The 14,139-nt window shown below is 42.5% G+C and overlaps 2 protein-coding genes across 2 annotated transcripts in view; both read right to left on the bottom strand.

The window, feature by feature from the left end:
* opcml (opioid binding protein/cell adhesion molecule-like) overlaps nt 1-616 on the bottom strand; it is a 409,365-nt gene extending 408,749 nt beyond the window's left edge. Inside the window, exon 1 of the mRNA XM_079565687.1 lies at nt 277-616. Within this exon, the coding sequence (XP_079421813.1) occupies nt 277-337 (61 nt within the window). The 5' untranslated portion in view covers nt 338-616. The remainder of the gene's footprint in view (nt 1-276) is intronic.
* clmpa (CXADR like membrane protein a) overlaps nt 1-14,139 on the bottom strand; it is a 358,126-nt gene that overhangs the window by 16,919 nt on the left and 327,068 nt on the right. The window lies entirely within an intron of this gene.

Below are 14,139 nucleotides of genomic sequence, written 5' to 3'. Positions count from 1 at the left end.
AGGAAGGGCATCGACAAAGACCATGTAATAATCCAAATCACTGTAAAGAGGCAGATCATTTCCTCTGACAACATACTTTGTTGGAAAAGTTGCATATCAATGCACTTATGCTACATAATGAGATCCCTCACTTCATCACAGCTGAATAGTGTGCGAGTGCTCCTGAAATTCAGAAACTTTAGAATAAACAGCACATTCCCATCAGTTCTTTGAAACTGGCAGGTCATTTAGCAGCTCCCGCCAATGCCACAAGTTGCATCGAGAAGCGAGTCTTACCTGGAAACACCAGCGCTCCAAACACCCACGCCAGGACGATGAGGCAGACGGAGTTGTACATGCTTCCCAACGACTGCAGTTTCTGATCGGCTTGTTTTGCTTGAGAGATTTCCCCCCCCTTTCTCTTCAGTACAGCTTTCCCACAGCAGGGAATTCGCAGCTTCCACGCAATTTCTTTTTTTCTGTCCTGGGTTCTTCCTCTGATGTCAGTTTGTGTCGCTCTGTCCCTTTCGCTCTCGGAGGGGCTTGAGATCCAGCGCAAGTGGTACTGTATAGTCGGCACAGGCAGGCACGCGCTGTAGGCAGCCAATCTCGCTCTCCTCCTCAGCACTTCAGCACACAGAGGGAGCGCGCTGTGCAACAAACTTGGGGGGGCCGGGGGGTGGGGTTTAGCGCAGGGGGGGGATGAGGAGCAGGGAATGTGCGGGGATTGGCTGAAGCAACTATCGGTCATGCATGAATCGTACGAGAGTTGTTCTGTCTCCATCTTTTTGCCAATTGGAATGTTCAGGCAATGTGGTCTTTACGCAAATCTCCAGATCATTTCAATGGGTTGATGTTTAGGACTTCTTTGTATTATATAGGCTTTATTGCATTTGACCCATCCTTCAACAAGGCAAGCAGTGCTTATAGGAACCCACCTCATCTTGAGCCAGGATTTATTATTGGGAGTAAGCTATAGATTGGATCGTTTTAATTTCATTGGGAAACCAGAATCAGGCAAGACACTGCAGGTAAACAGGGGGTTAAAAATTTAATAAATCAAGCTAGAAATTAGACGAGCTGTATAAAAACAACTTCAATATCTTGGTCCTGACTTACGAAATATGTGCTACGTCAATGTTGAGTCAAGTTGCGCAAACACGAGAGAGAAACCAGAAGCTGAGATATAAACATCAGGGTAAATGTGCCAGAAGTGTAGAGATATTTGGAATTGCAGTTGAAAAAGCATTGTAAAGTAGGACCTAGTCAAAGCGTTGGAACAGAAAAATGTTGAGCTCGTGTCTGAGAAAAAGTTAAGGTACTTCTGTTGGTTAGCATACTGTCAACATCACTTAGTCCACTAGCTACTAATTTAAATCGCTATCTAGCATACTGAGCCATGCTGTAAGTACGGCCATACCATCCCTCTAGCACAACCAAAACCTAGGTCCATAATGAATAAATAGGCTAATCTTAACGCACTCGCTAATGCTAACGTCGACAGCAGCTTATACTTGCACTAAGGAGGCTCTGCACCTGCTAAAACATAATTATTGCTAGGAAAGAAATACCTTTGCTGTGGTTTCTAAAGTACGTCCTACTTGTGCATGCGTATTAAGTAGCCATGAGCTTCGGGTGTACTTGGTCCGGCCTTCAAAATAGAAAACAGAAGTAGGATGAAAAGAGGCTTTAAATGCTGGGAAATACGTCGTGTTCATGTCCCAACTTGCGGCCGCTGCCCCTTCACTCAACATTGGCCAAGCACATATTTTGGGAGTGAGGAATTATATTAGCGAGAAATTTGAGAAAAGATGTTGTTGCCACAATGTGAGAAAAAAACATTTCGAGAAAAGGGAACTTGAAGTTACCCTTAAATCTATGGAGAAACGGTGCTGTTTCCCCAACCCTTAACGGCCCCAATCATGAGTCAGTTCACGGTCCACGAATCAAGGTTAAGTTTAGGCTTTACGTCTATGTCCTGGGGAAATTTGTCTTCATCATCCACCGCTGTTGAGGAAGCATTCAGGTCCAGGAGGCTGGGCGTTTTAGCCAATGATTGATGATTGGAACATCTTAATGTCCAGCAAGAGTGCTTATTTTAAAATTTACTTTCCTTATTTAGGATAACAGCCACTATATGTTAAAACTTCCAATCAAATTTGAAGTGAAGAATTATAAAATATATACAAGGTTTTATACTGTTTTTTATTCTTATTACTGTTTAGCTTAACTTAACAAAATGTATGCGAAGTATTCTCAGTTCTCTGTTACAGCGGAAAAGTACCAGAGCACCAAAGTGTGTGAGCACAAAACCCCCGTGCCCCAAAGTAAGATAAACAACTGCCTTTCTCCAGGAGGATCTTATCAGTTGCAACATTCCATTGAAGACATAAAATTGGGGGTCGCAGGGCGGAACTATGTGATGCAGCAGAAGCACTGGAGCCAATGGAACCAATGAGATTTAGTTTTAGGCTCATGAATATTCCAATGTTTAATGTGATACAAATACTCTGCTTCCTAGTAAAAAATCCAGTCTCTCCCATGCAATGGACAGCTGGTAGGCTCGATGTTAGGGAACTAGGGAAGCAGAGCTCTGTATTAGATGACCTGTTAGGGAAATAAACCTTTGTGATTTAATCTTCTGAATCCTGGGTCATCTGTGCTGGTATGTGTTATTAGCTGGTAGTGTAGCGTTGTTTGTCAATAACTCTTCTTCCAGTGTTGAACACGCTTGGTGTTGTCCGACGTTTGGGTAATTAATTAGGAAGTGGACAACACAGGAGAAGGAGTGAAAAACTCTAACTCAACATGTGGTGACCTCGGACGTGCTGCAGGGGGAGTTATAGACAGACAACACGGGACGCGGCTGAGGTCCGGTCTCCTTAAAACTATTTGCGGTAGACATACCAGACATTCTTTTCCACATCCAGCCATCAGCGATTTCACGGACGTCCAATTAGATTAAGGTAAGACGACTTTTGACTTCTACTAAAATGTGAGTCTCAAAGTACGTCTATTTGGCTATTTTCCAAAGTTTAGTTTAAAGATTTTTACTGAAATCAACTGTTGGCTGGTATAATCTGTGAATTGATGGTGGAAGGAATAAGGGACACACGTTAAAATTATAAACTGTTGAAAATAAAGTAGAGAAAAAGTAGTGAAATGACAAAAGAAGTGAGAAATAGTGAAGAAGAAGAAGAAGAAGAAGAAGAAGTAGAGGACTGCACGCTGGGTTTTACCCTTTAAAAGCCGAAAGGTGCGTAGGTAGGACCTCCCAAGCCCACGGACGCGTGGACTAAAATTAAAACGTTGAAATAAGTCGTTGACGGATTTGGGGACCGTCTAAAATAGTGGGTTAGAGTCCCAAATAGCAGAGAAAAATTAATTAAAGAAGTGTGAAAAAAAAAAAAAAGAATTAATTAAAGAAGTGTAAAAGAAGTGTAATAATGTGTGAAGTGAATTAAAGAGATACGTGAAGTTGTTTTCGCGGAGAGAGAAAAACGAATTAAAGGTAAGAAAAAGAAAAAGAAAAAGAAAAAGCGACTAGAAGGTAAGAGAAATGTCGGGAAAACACGATTGTGAGAAATGGGTTATGTGGTTGTGCCAGGGAACGGGCTTCCTGAAGGGAAGGTCAAAGAAAGAGGTAAGGAAGGCAACAGAGGCGTGTGCACAAATGTATGAAGAACAAAAGAGAAATCCTAAGGAACCACATGATTTAGGAACACTCTGTGGAACGCTGACGGCGGGAGTAGAACTCTGCGCTATGGAAATGCAAGATGTGGAAGCAATAAAAAAAAAAAAGAAAATTGGGGAATAAGGAGGTATTTTAAGATCAAACAAAGAATCGAACCGGTCTTGGAGGCTGCCGTATCTAAATGGACAAAGGAACAAAAGATTTTCTCCCCCACTTCGGGGGGCGGGACAAAACAGCCCCTCCCACAGGGAGGAGGCCCCGTCTTGGGCCCTTCGGCCCCCCTTTCATATGAGGAAGGGGACAGGAAGTGGTTTCGCACTCTTCAAATGCAGTGCGCAAATGCCACATTAGCAGTAGGAGATTTGAGAGGCCTGGTGGCGTAGTGTGCTCCTCCGCACGCAGTGGATCAACTCCTGAGAACATCCGGTTTGGACAATCTGCCCCTGCATCAACCTTTTGACCCACATGTGGAAGGCTTTTTAGCGGTGGTGGAGTTAATGTATCCCCCTCCACACCCGCAGCCCCCAACCTTTTCCGCCTATTTACCTGGGATGTGCCCTACTAAATTCTTGGAAGAATGTATTCAGGTTTATGTTAGCTCAATGCAGACCCACCCATACAGAAACCCCCAAACAATGTGTCTGTTCCTCCAGGGGGTGTTGGATGTTTTGCCGGAACCAATTAAAACAAGCCTGATGAGTGTTCCAGGATTGTCTTCGGACTCAACTCTCTTTTTGACACATTTAAAACATCACGCCGATCTGTATAACAAAAAACAACGCGAGCGTGAAACAAATTTTAAAGAAATGCAAGAAGAATTGCTAAAATATCAGCTGAACCAAGCACGGCAACAGGCCACAGCTGCGAGTAAAGACGGAAAAAACAAGGCCCAGGGGCAAATGGTGGCAACAACCTCGTCAACTGAAACAGCAGACACGCCTGCCCCATCACCCGCAAGCGCCTTGTACGCCTCCCAATCACAGCCCTTAGGGCAACATAACCCCAACATGCTCCCACCAATGCCCCAAACCCAAACACACATCCACTTACATGGGAACTAAGGTGGGAGGGGCAGAGGGAATAATAGGGGACAGTTTAGAGGCAGAGGGTTCGGCGGGCAGGGCTATGGGGGACGGCAGCAACAAAATAACAGAGACAAGTCATGTTTCCAATGTGGAGGAACCGACCATTGGGCCAAACAGTGCCCTCAGTCAGGATGTTACAATTGTGGAGCCACAGATCACTGGGCTAGAGACTGTTCCTAACCCCCAGCCCAAGCTAATCCAGGAGGACGAGGTGGGCCTCCTCTGAGAAACCCAGCGGGAGGGCCTGGCCCTGCACCGTGGAGGCGTGGGGGTGGAGGACATAACTACCCTGTGTACGACACCCAAGGATGTTTTCCCTACGACAGGGATGACCACTGCTAGGGGTGCCCGGTGAGTCCTGTCTCCACCCCAGAACCGTTTGTTCCTGTACAGGTTGGTGGGGAAAAGTTGATGATGCTCGTGGATACGGGTGCTACTCATTCTACGATGAGGAAGGCTGCCCCGCACATGCTAAGTGATAAACACATCAACCTTTCAGGGCTCACAGGAAAAGCGACCCCTCTACGGATGACAAAGAAATTGAAGAGACATTTTACAAGCTACGGGAGCTTCCATCTAATGCTCCCCGGACGCAATGCAGGTCACATGGTCTAATGGACAGAAAATCACCTGCACACCTTCAACCTCTCATGGACTTTATGTTTTTCGAGAGGACCCTGAATATCCTGGTGTTTCAATCTACTGGCTCCTCCTTGAACCCGATACCCCACAGATGAATGGAAACCATGGTTCTCGATGCTGCACCCATAAGCCCCTCCCAAAGACCCACTGCATTGCACTCTTTTCTATGATAGAGCATTAGACCCTCAATATCAGTTAGACTTTGAACAAGAGTTAAAGGGAAACACATATACGATAACAGCCACCCATTTCTATGTCCACAAAACGGGAGTTGTTGCCCCAGTTGTCCTGCCTGAAATTGTGAAACCTTTTTATAAAAGAGACTCGCTTACTGACCCACATATGTCTCTATTCTTAGGCTCTGGTCATGAAGCGCGCGAACTAGGGCCTCTGACTTATAAATTGAACCACACCCTGGATTGGGAACAGACCGGACTTCTTGGCATAATGTATAGTCCATTTGAAAAAGCTTACAAAGTTGACATTGGTTCTTGTACTGATGCAGTTGTAGTCTCACGGTCACACGGCTGTGAACTTACAGATCATGAGGGGGCTGCTCAAATGCTGGCTGGGTTCTCAGGAGAGCTGTGGGCGGAGGGGCCCGCTGATATCGGACATTGTAATAAAGTTGATCCAGTGGTTCTAACGGTGCTCCCTGGTGCACATGTGTATGTCCCCAGAGGCCATTTCGCCATGATAAAATAGAGACAGGGCATAGAACAGGCCTTAACAGAATTCTGGAACTCTCCCCGTTATTTAGGACCTTTTGAAGTGACTTAGAGGACTGCTACAGCAGTTAAAGTGCAGGGAAAAGACAGCTGGTTTCATTGGACACATCTGAAACCTTGCTCGGACAAGACCAGCTACCACTGGTCCCACACTTTGCCTAATAATGGTGAAAGTGGGTCTGGGAGCCCCACTGAAGGGGGTGGGCAAGCAAATCCAGCAAACCCATAAACTTGAACTAGAGATAAAGAAGGACAAAAGCTCCTCTCTAAAGTCGTGGCTACAAAAGCTAGGCCCACTTAGGTGCCCATACGGGGTGTGGGGTGTAATACTAGCTCTCTGCATACTACTAATATTAATGGCTTTAAAATTAGAAGATCAAAACAATTGTGATAAAATGGTTGAAGGTCAATCAGTGAAAGAATTAAAACAAGTACTGTATAACATGTGTAAAAAAGTAGGCTAAAAACAAGGTGGAAATGTAGTCATTTATTGTAATCAAATCGGAATGATACTGGTTAAAAGGCGAGGAGCAGTATCCAACCGCCACACTTATAATGGGTTACCCATTATACAAAACAAGCGATTGAAACTTGGAATAAAAAAGGAAAATACACACACCCAGGTTGCAAAGAGTATGCTAACTATGCTAACCTTTCAAACTGGGTAAATCCAATAAATTGGACCGCAATTAGAGATAAGGTGAGTAGATTCAAGGACCAAAATCCACAATGGACTTGGTTGAATTGGCTAGAGTCCGGTTCCTGGATCCACATCCTTCAAAAAGTGAGTATTATAATAGGTGTTGTTTTACTGTTATGTTGTGTTTTGTTTTGTTGTCAGTAGTGATTCCCCTGAGGATCTGGAGATGGGTTTTACAGAGACGCCTGAAGGGGGCGTCTAAGATCTGTATACGAGAGAGCCAGAATGGCGTTTAAAATCGATTGGACCCAGACGAAGGCTATGATGGAAAATGTGGAGGAGATTTTATCTAACCAAACATTTAAGAGTGTTGTTTTGTTTGGTTTTGTTGTGCTTTGTGTTGCAGGAATGTTTATTTTTATAGCAATACGTGATGGTGCGCGAGGCACAGAAAAATAAAGTGTACTGTTGACCTTGGTACTCCATCGCTGACCTTTCGTTGGGAAAGGTTGGTGAGTGGAGACTACGTCTGGGAGAAAAAAGATGATTTTGAAACTCTTCAGGAACTGATTGAATATGCTCAGATGAAGATGGAGACCTGGTGGTGGTTTTTATACTCAGAGAAACGGTGAATCACTGTTCAATCAAGGTTTTACATTTATTAATTAAGTGACTTAGTGTTTTAGTTGATCTCTATCGAGATCAGAAGGGGGAATGAAGAATTATAAAATATATACAAGGTTTTATACTGTTTTTTATTCTTATTACTGTTTAGCTTAACTTAACAAAATGTATGCGAAGTATTCTCAGTTCTCTGTTACAGCGGAAAAGTACCAGAGCACCAAAGTGTGTGAGCACAAAACCCCCGTGCCCCAAAGTAAGATAAACAACTGCCTTTCTCCAGGAGGATCTTATCAGTTGCAACATTCCATTGAAGACATAAAATTGGGGTCGCAGGGCGGAACTATGTGATGCAGCAGAAGCACTGGAGCCAATGGAACCAATGAGATTTAGTTTTAGGCTCATGAATATTCCAATGTTTAATGTGATACAAATACTCTGCTTCCTAGTAAAAAATCCAGTCTCTCCCATGCAATGGACAGCTGGTAGGCTCGATGTTAGGGAACTAGGGAAGCAGAGCTCTGTATTAGATGACCTGTTAGGGAAATAAACCTTTGTGATTTAATCTTCTGAATCCTGGGTCATCTGTGCTGGTATGTGTTATTAGCTGGTAGTGTAGCGTTGTTTGTCAATAACTCTTCTTCCAGTGTTGAACACGCTTGGTGTTGTCCGACGTTTGGGTAATTAATTAGGAAGTGGACAACACAGGAGAAGGAGTGAAAAACTCTAACTCAACAGAAGGAATCCAAGCAAAACCCAAGGATCAGTTGCAGGTACATAAAATAGATGCAGAAAGAAATTATTCGAATATGGTTATAGCTCGGTCTATTAGACTATTAGACCACCCGGTTTTCAGAAAGCCGAACTCTCCCCTTCCTTCCCTCTGTGGCCTTTGTGTGTACATAGTTACTGATTTTGCCCTCTCTAATTGTGTCTAAAAGTGTATGTACTTAAAATGTAGAAATGATAATAAGGCTTACTGAACAGAATACAGTAATCGGTAAGTCTTTACAGCATATTACAGAGTTATTATGGTAATTACATGGAAACAGGACACACACCTAATTTATTTCAAGGTAATACAGTCATAACCCTCCGCCTAACCCAGTATTAAGACCGTAAATTACCAGAAAACATGGCATTAGGAACATGAAACAAGGCTGCACTATTCGCTGTCCTCTCGTTAAACCTCCCCCCATGTTTTTGTTGTGACCAAATCATTTAAGAAACAGAAAATGTATCTTAAAATTCATCTGATCCCATTCTTACATCTGAGCTGACTAAAGTACTCATCCTTTGGCTGATGGGAATGTATGCCATATCTTCTGTGCCCTCTGACAGAGTGAAATAAATATGAAGCTAATAAAGATGACAAGAGAAAGAGAGAGAGAGATTTTGAGATTTGAGCGAAAAGGTCAGCAGGGAGTGGGGCGATTGAGGGATAAAAAATGAGCCTTGAAGTGCGTTTTATTGCGCTGTGACATTTTTTTGAATACGTAGTAATGAGGAGAGCTTCGGCTCAGTGCAGCGCTGACAGGTGGAAGTGCAGACGCGAGGGGGCAGAGCACGGGTGGAGGAAGCAGACACTGCGGAATGATGAACTTTACACAGAGCTACTATTTTGGGGTTTGATGCATGATTCATTAAAAACACATGGGGACAGGCAGACAAATTATTATTATTTTTCAATGTTTTACAACTGGCAATACACTGAGGGTGAATATAGAGGAGAAAGAAAATCATTATAATAGATCACTGAATATTTTGAAGAAGATATGATTTAGTTTTGTTGATATATTGATTTAATTCTTTCTCAAGGGGGATTTTTGCTTTCGAAAAAAAAAAGCCTTGTTTTTTGGGGTTCAATCAGGAAAGAATTTTAATTTAAAAATCCTTCTGAAAAAAGTCACAATATTATCAAGTACAAGACAGGAATGTTTGGAGTCTGTACGAACAAATAATGTGGAGATATTGTTGCGAGAGTGTAAACAAAGCCTCATTTTGAGAAAACGGGCCCAAAAGTTCTGTACAACATTGACCACTGTGGGAAAAACTTCATGCTGGACACTGGCAGTACTAATTTTACAGAGTGCTCTTAAAATATTAAAAATGTTTATCTCTCCTTCTTGGAGAGTTGGTGATATCAGGACTGAGGTGGACTTTCTACGTTGCAAGAAAGTCTCCAAAGTAAAAAGTCAATTCGGCCACGTGTTCGTGTTCATTGGTGGTCAATTTAAAAGCCCAATAATGCACACTCAACAGTAGGGGGCGCTGTAGTGATGTACTGTCAGAGGGTTTAGTATGGTACAGTATAGTATAGTATATTAAGTACTTTCAAAATCAAATACTTCAGTACTTTCACTTAAAGAAGTACCAAGTAACTTATGCCCCTAAAGGCCATGAGTGCCACTACAGGTGTCGCAACATGTTGCGTTTTTTTACTTAATTGTCCGTGAGAATAAATACTACACTGACAGAAAAGACAAAGGGGGGGCGGGATATTGTACATCCAGTTACACAATGGAGATCATTTTCATTTCATTTTTCATTTAACTCAAACTTGGCTGTAAATACTGTTTAAAAGGCACTAGCCTGCAGTTAGCTTTGCCCGTTAGCTTCTTCTTCATGATTCCATTAGTGTGTATTGGTGACTCTGACCCAGAGGCAGGAAAGTTGAGTTTGTGGTTTTCTGGACAGAGACACCAGGGACCCCCCCAATCATCCCATTTACACTTGTATTACCCCCAGAGGGACTACGAAAAGGATTTATTAAAGGTAAACAAGTTACTTAGTACGGCTTTAAGTAATCATTTTAAAAAGGAGAAATATTTGACCAATAATATCTGTACTTTTCCTCAAGTACTCGGATAATGAAATGAAGTGCTTTGATCACCTTTGGTTAAAAAGGGGTTCTGTTTCCATCAGATTGTGATTCTGAATGATGCTTTGGGATTTGCAGGTGTTGACGTAATGACAAAATCCTCTTTGCAGTTTGAAAAGTGTAGGCTCTTTGATGTATGCATATGAACTTTAAGGGTGTGCAAAAGGGTTTATCAGAGATACAACAGAGTTGGTGCCGCAGCTAAGAGATTAAATTCAACTTTCTCGCTCTGTCACTGTTCCACAATGGGTAAAACCAACGGCAGGAGCTTTATTGTTTTTGAAAGTGTGTGTCAGTGTTTTCGTTTGCTCCGAATGAAAATTATTCGGCAAACAGTAATGCATTACAATAGAAAAAACGAATAATCATAATGAAAGTAGAGGTTTGTATCGGATTGAAGCAGAGTTGATCTCTTAAAGGAGAGTTGTAAAATCAGGAGAAAATGTGTGTCGCTGTGTGTTATTTTTGCACAATGGTTAAAAAAAAAAGTCACATTTCGAGAATAGTTCTTTTGTTTACCATGGGATCAGTAGTATAGACACACACCCTGACATCGAGCACTTTAATTTACTCCTGATTGCCTCATTACCGAAGCAAAGGACAATTACTGTTGCAAGCTAACAATCATAAGCCCTTATAAATGTCACGGAGGATCACAATAATAATGCCTGATCAGTCACGCTCCGACGTGCTCTTCCTCCTGCAGTGATTGAAACCCGTAATCTTCTCCACCCATTAATATTCAAATGGACCGAAATAAACAGTACTTACACTTGAGCTTGTCCGTCAAATGTACGAGACATGTCACACTCATTATTGGACAAAAAATATATATTTGAAGAGAGCAATGAGAACAGAGCTTTTAAAGCACTTTGGACACCTAGACATGGTGTTGTTTGTGACAGTTATAGCCTCAGATCGCATGTTACCACTTGCACAATATAGCACCACTAATGGACAGCACTAACAAGGTAAATGTTTTTTTTTTCCCTAACCCTCCACGTTCCCCGTGTCTGCCCCGCTCATCAACGAAGAAGATAGACATATAATTTCAGGGACTAAAGGGACTATACAGAGTTTAAGAATGTTAAAAGTAAGTATTTCTTCTCCCTACATGTTCCAACAATGTCCTAAGGTGTAGAATGAGCCCAGACCTTTTCACCATAACTGCCTCTAAAATCCTGCACTATCACTCAAAAAGGTGTTAATTCGGGTCCGAAGTGCCTCATGCACAAGCTTAATATAGAAGCTGCAGTTACACGTATGACCTGAGGTGGCAGTAGTGAGTATAAAATGGCCAGCTTGCATCTAGCCCCTTTAATGACGATAAGGAAACAAAAAAAATACCTCTTTGGGGACTAAAACATGACAAGATGTTTATGAGTTTACGTCAATTGGATGAAACCAAAATGGGAAAAAGTGCTTCAACAGACTGACTAAAACTAAAATAATTTTCGTCCAAAAGACTAAGACTAAAAGGGCTGCCAAAAACAACACTGCACAGGAAAGAGAACGGCAACGGCAAACAGATTTTCAAAGTAAATACCCTCCGCACGGACTTCATTTGAACAAAAATGTCACTATTCTTACACAATGCTCTCATGTAACTTTTCTCTCTACCACTCGCACACAGGAGGGAAAGTGTCAGAGACTGGGGCGAGCTTCAAAGCGATCTCCTCTGTGACAAAAGTTTACAGCTCGCCTGCTTCTAAATAGTTATTTATTATTTTATTAGGAGTTTCATTTTAGAAACTCGTTGCCGTTGGGCGGCTCTTCGTGGAGCCCATCAGAGCGGACAGTGGCAGCCTGAAGAGGAGGTCGTGGGCGTTAATGTCGCTGCCATTTGGAGGCGGCCCGGAGCAGAGGACTTGGCAGTTATTCACTCAACGCCACATTACAGGACCACAAATCTGTTAGTATGTCGCCATAGCGAAAGATGATGGCTTGTATTTAGACTATTTTCTGTTTGGCCAGCAGAGGACACTCCAAACAAGAAACACAATGCTTACAAGAAAAAAAAATTACCCATCAAGTGCATTTTTTTTACACAGAGACATGATTTGAAGTTATAAATGTGAAACAGTTCAGGTTTGGAATGAGTTCTGGATATACTGTAGAGTTGCATTAACATTTTAAAACAACAAAACTACCTGAACAAACCACCACAGCTTGGGTAAAGGTCCTCAAAAACAATTTTCCTTTAGATCCCTGTTGACACTTTTATTGATGGGATTTCAACAGGGGGATCAGGTTAAACCCAGAGCTACAGCTTTGGTCTTTTCTGGCAGTGATAACAAGAAATCCAATCACCTCTGCAACTCCAGCTGAACCTGGGGTTATAGGCTGCACGTCAGGGCACGAGCACAGGTTTAGTAAACATCCATTATCTGATTTTAAATGTTTTTGTAATTGGGAATGAATCAAAATCTAATTGCTAAGAATGAAGTTAATGTTTGAAGGAGCTGCAGTATGAAATATTAGCAAAAAATATATAGTGCGCTCCTTTCTTCTTAACCCCCGCCTGAACCGAGCACAGTTTCTCCCTTTTGGCACTACCCAAATCTAAAAGCTTCTTGAAAACAAGGATTAAAATGCAAAAGTAAAAAGAGTAATGCAAGAGTAAAAAACGTGAAGGAACAGAAGCGCTACAAAAAAGCAACAAAAAGTGAAAAAAGCAACAAGAGAGCAAAACATAATAAAAAAGCAACAGAAATGTGACAGAAAATGTGACAAAAAAGCAACAAAAATGTGACAATAAAGCGAAAATAACGTGACAAAAATGTGACAAAAACCAACAAAAAAGCTTCAAAAATATTACGAAGTGACAAAGTGACAACAACGCAACAAAAGGAAAATGTTTAGATCCATTTTGTCATTTTGTAGGTCTTAGCTTTCAAATGAGGTGTTTCCCTCGATGGCCTCTGGTTGCGCTGCTTTACGACCACGACGCAGGGGGCCGACATTGTTGCAGTACCTCCAGATGGGGCGGCAGAACAAACTAGTTCTCCATAAGCAAGCATTGCACTTAGACCCCCACTTTAAAGCCTGGTACCTGAATAATTACCGTAATTACAAGGACCAGGTTGGTTTTTGTTCGGAACATTTTAGAAATCTCGAATACTAATGAGGGCCGGATTTTGATTGACAGGCCGTTAGCATTAGAGCTAATGGCGTGGCTACGACCGAACTACATGTCACGTGAGGACCGAGTCTACAGTGAAGACCCCCCCCTTTGCCCTTTTTAGGAGAGCTGGGGAGGGGGAGTCTGTAAATCTGCCATGATTTCCATCTTGAAATCCATCGTTTACCTCCCGTTGAACGAAGAGAGTAGCTGCCGACTCGCGCTCTTCCCCGGCCTTCTCCTCACACTCCCCGGCCGCCTCTCGCTCTGGCCGGGTCTCACTTTACGGGGACGGCCTGGGCTTCCTCCGTGATTTGTCCGAGTCTCATTTCTCTGCTAGCTGCTAACTGTACCTGGTTTGCGTTTGACAGCAGCATGAGTCTATGAGCTCATTGTAGACTTGCTTTATTTCATGCTAGCCCCGTTGTCAAATCTGTTTGATGCCACTTTTTCTCATTTATCTGTTATCTGTCAGATAAAAGCTGACAGACCCTGGCAAAACCAGGGTACATCAGCCAAGACGTGAGACTCAGACACAGAGCGGAATAAGCACAGGCTGCCCCGTAAAGTCAGACCCGACACCCAGGACGAGCGGTAGGCGGCAATAGTTTAAATCTCTCGTACGAAAGTATTTATGTTTCTGTTCCTTAGTGATGAATTACTTTTGGGATATTGAGGCATTTTCTCTTCGTCATGTCGGGATCAGCCCCACACAACACAGGTGTGAGCACTATTTCTTCACGATATT

This window comes from Gobius niger (genome assembly GCF_951799975.1).
Source record: "Gobius niger genome assembly, chromosome: 11".
Lineage (NCBI taxonomy): Eukaryota > Metazoa > Chordata > Actinopteri > Gobiiformes > Gobiidae > Gobius > Gobius niger.
Note: the sequence above shows the minus strand (reverse complement) of the source record. Positions and strands in the feature narration are given on the sequence as shown.